Genomic DNA, 5,183 nt, shown 5'->3' with positions numbered 1-5,183 from the left:
AATTCTTTAATAAACTGTTATTTATCCATTTACCAAATTGTCTCAATCTAGAACTCTTTAAATAAGCAATTTTAACTTTTCTAAAAAAAAAACTAAATTGGTATCTTCTAGATGAGCCTTTTAGTTTTCTTCATTTGAGTTTTGTTTGGATTAAAGGGTTAAAAACTTTATTCATGATCAAAGCATTCATCCAGGCCATTGAAAGTAGACAATCTTTCAATATGGTTTATGAGAGAATTCGCACATAAAGTCCAATTTACGTTAATTGTGTTCTATTGAATATATCCTTAAGTTTGTGAATGAATGTATCCTGATATGAGCCATATTTATACAATTACAGAAGTCTAGAGTAATAAATGAGATGCATTTAAAATATTGAATGTTATAAATGAAAGGGAAGGAGCTGCAGTTAAATGAACCTGTAAAAATAAAGTGATAAAAGATGGTTCAAGTAGAAAATACAATCACTCCTGCCCATTGTTGACACAGTTAAGAAGCAATTAAGTAAAAATAAAAATAATATGTGGGATCTTGGAAAAGAAATAAAATATACCCCAATTACGTGTTAGGCCTATGAACCACAAAAATTTCAAATACAAAAACCAAACAATTTTGCAACGATGTATAAGGTAATTTCCAAGTAAGAAGAGATTACCACGATCCTCTGTCACCAAGGAGAATATACAAGTATTCTCAAAGAGAAGTCTCAAAGGCAAGATAAATGGTGTCTTCTGCCACTCCTAAGGCTAAATCTCTTCTAATTGAAGTTCAAAACCAGTGATACTGTTTTTTCAGCTATTACTTGCCGCGGGAACTGTTGCTGGCTTAGCATCCTCTGTCTTCTCATGTTCTTTATTTAGCATCTGAAAACAAGTAATTGCGAATTAGAAAATTCAAAAGTCTAACAAGTAACCACATCATGACTCATTTTAGCTTCCAGTGACAAATTCTTATACTGCTCCTGAAAACATTGAGAAGGATAATTGTGCTCCTTTCGGTCATATAAATACATGGAAGGGTTAATGAAGCTAATTGAGAAATTTGCATGGAGCTTAAGTTATTCACCCACTATTTTCTGCTAGCGAAACTTACAGGATGCAAGGAGCTTGAGCAACAAAAGAGCATACAAACTTCGGGCATACAATGATATAATTGGCATCTAGTAAGCATGGCATAGATGACATAACAAGTGAAAAGAAAGAGTAGCCTACCTTGTTATTGATCAAGTTATGAAGTGCAATTACACTTCGAATGACAGAAGAAAGATAGATAACCAGCATCATATCATTTGTTTTTACTGCAAAAGACAATAAGACAATATTAATAAAATGACTTTCAACATATAATCAGACAGGCGTACACAGAATACAACAAATGTAGTATATTAATTTTCCGTGTAAAATACCTGCAAATGACTTGACTAGTTCGGTAACATTAAGATTTGGTAGCAGATTGAACACGTCCTGAAATTTGCACATATTTACTTTCAACTTAATATATCTCTTAAGCTCAAAACAAAAGAATGGAAAATGCAGAAAAAGAATATGTAAAACAGGACATGTCATTTGTCGGGGGAGTTGAAGAAATAGTTGAAAAGAGTACCTGCAAATGGTAAAGTATCTCATGATTTAAAGGAAGCTTCTCATCAATAACAAGATCTAGATAACCACGAATTTCTCGTAAGCGTGCATCCAAACCCTTCAAGGCTGTAAGTTTTCCAGTAACCTGAACAAAACAAAATATTAATTCCACGGTCATTCACAGAGACAGTCACACAACACATCAAAGAACAAAGAACAAACTAAAGATTGAACCTCTGTTGCAAGTGTACTAATAGTTGTATCCTTCACATCCCTTAGTAAATGTTCGACTCCTATTATCAAATATCATGTACATAAAATCAGTTTATTTAAGCCATACCAAGGAAAGAAATAATAAAAAAATTCAACTTGCATTGATAATAATTTGTGTGAGCTAACAGCAGTTATAACTTATAACTACTCATATAACTGTAGCCATACCTATTTCCTCAACCTCGTGAGCAGCAATTTCTGAAAGCACATGAACAAAAATCTTTTGGCTTTTCTGAGTGGCATTCTGTCACAATAATTAAGAAGGTTAAGCTTCATGAAGATTTATTTGGAGAAAATGTACAGCAAAGAATAAATTGTGAACTTAATATGCCAATTTGGACATCAATTATCATGTTTCTCAACATCAAACCCAACAATGTAACTCATCAGAAAAGAAGCAATAAAGGAATCAATGATGCATACCTCTTTAACTTCTTCGATATCATAGTAGGCCTTGGTAGGTATTCCTAATTCCTTAGGTTGGACATCAATAATGACCAAGACGGGATTTGGGACATAGCTATAATATCAGAATAATCATGTTATAGAGATGAGTGGTAAACATAGAGCTACCAAATGGATTCTAAACAATCATAACCCCAACTAAAATAGTAAAAAATTATGTATCGATAAAGATCTAAATGATAATTCTTGCTAATGAAAGTAGCTCCAAAAGAAACTTGACTGTCAAAGCAAACTAAACAACAGCAACATATGAAGCACATTTATAAAAGGTAGTTGTGGCGGTGAATGAGGTTACATGCACCGTCAGCTCCAGAATTAAAAAAAAAACACATAAATCTTACTTGTGGAATAATCTATGAATATCTAGATCATTCTCCCGAAGCTTTGGCCCAGTACTATACCAACCTACAACATGCTCCTTGGCTGAACATTATCAGAAATTCAGACAAAATTAAGTAGTTAGTTAGTCCAATGAAATTTAGCACAATAACCAATATCTAAATTAAGAGGAGACAGAGGTACCGTTTATTCTCTTGAACATCGAATACATTGATTCGTGGTAGTTGTGGTCAAGAAACCAAATACTGGGATCTTTCTCATCCTCTTCAAATGGCACTGAAATTTAGAAGTTTACGGTAATAAAATTTTTCTAATTTTACAGTCAAATGCTTATATATATATATACATACAGAAAAGGGTGAAGTTACACTAATAATATGCATTACCAAGCATTACAATGGTACAAATGACAAAAAAAAATTACAAACTATTAACTAAAAATTGTAGATATCCTCCCAAGTCTCAAACACATATAATAATACTATAGCTTTAAGTTAGACAGGTTTGTATGTGAACCTATTCCGGATACAAATTTCTCAAGTCACATGCATTATACTTAAATCTTTTTACAAAGGTTAATCGTACGAACCAAAAATTACCTTTCAACACAATAAATTATATTGATTATAGCTTTCAAAATATATAATATTTATTCACATTTACAAAATACAAGACAAGATAAGACATAATTTGACATCCAAGATGCCTCCACGGATACATCCTGTGGCTTCAAAATTCTTATATCAATTTTCACCTTACCTACTAAATTCTTATCACTGGAGCCCTCACAAAAAACCTTCACTTAAGTAAATCAATCATGCATAAATAGATATACAGTTGAGCAATAAGCTTCACAATTAAGTTCAGAGACAAGCACAGAGAGTAGCACAGCCCATCTATCCTAACTATGCTTTCATTAAGTATAGGTATAGTTTCAAGACTCATATTTTCATTGTTTAAGGTCTTGAATCTCCAAACCTGTATACTCAGAAGAACCAGCTCAGTTATTTTACAAAGCAATGTTTAGTTTAGAATTAAACTCAGTTTTATCACACACAGATATCAATCCAGAGAAACCACAAAACTACATTCTAGAGTTTCACAGACTATCATGCATTGATTAGGCGAATTCCCTGAAAACATAAATTCACCAGAGCATTTGGGCTCCTAAAAGAAAGAGTTATATGGTGAAACAATCAATAGAGGGAAAGCAAGATTAGGTTACCTGCATAGCTGTTGGTGACATCGACGGTGCCTCTGAAAGTGCTTCCGAGTAGGACACCGACGACTCGTTTGCGAGTGTCCTTGGCGACTCGATTGAAATTATCAACGATGCTGAGCAACACAAGCGGGTGCACTATGACCTTCTCAATGGGTCTCAAAGATACTTGCTGGGTCTTGATTACGTCCATGGAGGAATTCTCCGGTATGTATTTGCTCTTCCGAAATCTGAAATTGTTTTTGCAGTAAAACCCTTGTTGGTCAGACGAAGAAGAAGACACCCAAGGACAAGAATCAAGTTTAGGGTATTTGCTCCTTTGGCCCTCTCAATTTTAATTTTAGAAAAAAAATACTATTTCTGTCCCTGTATTTTTGTCAAATATTAAATTACCACTTGAGACTAGCTCAGGTAATTAGTAGGTGCGTGAGTGTGTGGGAAGGGACATGGGTTCAATAACTAAAAAAATCCAAATTAATTTAAAAAATATATATAATCTTTTTGTTTTGTTCTTATCATCAACAATTACACATATTCAATAACCAAAAACATATACAAACTCAGAAAAATGCCACAAAATTCTTAGGTTTATTAATTCGATATCCGAAATTAAGAGCAAACTCATAAATCAAAATGAAAAAGGAAATGAAAAACCAAGTCAGATCCCCATTGTTAAAACACAAAATTAAATTACATTTGAATTAACTAAATTTTTAATCTTTGTTTTGAAATAATTTTAGATATTTTTTAATTATTAATTAGTTTACTTTAGGATTAATTAGGTCATACTGAAAAATTATTTGAGCAAAATTTGGCTCTTGGTACTATTTTGAACCGTTTTGTAAAATATATTGTTTGAGATATGATTTAACAAAATACTACGTGTATTTAACCAAAACATAAGAATCAAAATCATATTTTTTTCTTTGTATGGATGTAAAATTTCCTCATTGAGACAGGGCTCGCATGGACTTGCTCCCAATAAAGTGGAGATTTAAAAAATAGGGGAAGAGATTGTGATAATTTCACATTTATGTATACTAAACGAAACTCATCCAACTTCAACGGGGCTTGCTTAAATTTTAGTTTATTTTATAATTTTTTTTATATTTATTTTACATCTTTCTTTCTTTCTTTATTTATTTTTTTAATTTTATTTGGGACAAGATTTAATATAATTATAAACTGACTGAATATTTAATTGGAGAAGAGAGAGAAAGTTTGTTATGCTGAATATTATGTATATTGTATATATTGTTACAGTACAATGAGTAAGGGTCTATATATACACTTAAGAGAGGACCCTA

General features: G+C 32.1%; 1 protein-coding gene across 1 annotated transcript; it reads right to left on the bottom strand.

Annotated features, from left to right (window-relative positions):
• Positions 1-404: 404 nt before the first annotated feature.
• Positions 405-4,204, bottom strand: LOC133801149 (26S proteasome non-ATPase regulatory subunit 7 homolog A-like). Its single transcript, XM_062239304.1, has 10 exons — positions 3,883-4,204; positions 2,841-2,933; positions 2,660-2,741; positions 2,277-2,373; positions 2,022-2,097; positions 1,815-1,873; positions 1,603-1,725; positions 1,406-1,463; positions 1,212-1,297; positions 405-863 (listed from the first exon to the last, which is right to left on the bottom strand). Exons 1-10 carry the CDS (start codon positions 4,067-4,069, stop codon positions 792-794), a joined length of 933 nt encoding a protein of 310 aa, XP_062095288.1. The 5' UTR covers positions 4,070-4,204; the 3' UTR covers positions 405-791.
• Positions 4,205-5,183: the final 979 nt, after the last annotated feature.

This window comes from Humulus lupulus, chromosome 9 (genome assembly GCF_963169125.1).
Source record: "Humulus lupulus chromosome 9, drHumLupu1.1, whole genome shotgun sequence".
Lineage (NCBI taxonomy): Eukaryota > Viridiplantae > Streptophyta > Magnoliopsida > Rosales > Cannabaceae > Humulus > Humulus lupulus.
Note: the sequence above shows the minus strand (reverse complement) of the source record. Positions and strands in the feature narration are given on the sequence as shown.

Excerpts from the sequence above, each read along its gene's own strand:
- LOC133801149 (XM_062239304.1), bottom strand. The coding sequence starts at position 4,069 with ATGGACGTAATCAAGACCCAGCAAGTATCTTTGAGACCCATTGAGAAG. Across the intron at positions 2,374-2,659 it reads ATTCATAGATTATTCCACAA|CTATGTCCCAAATCCCGTCT; the intron begins GTAAGATTTATG and ends CTGATATTATAG. Across the intron at positions 864-1,211 it reads ATAACTTGATCAATAACAAG|ATGCTAAATAAAGAACATGA; the intron begins GTAGGCTACTCT and ends ACTTGTTTTCAG.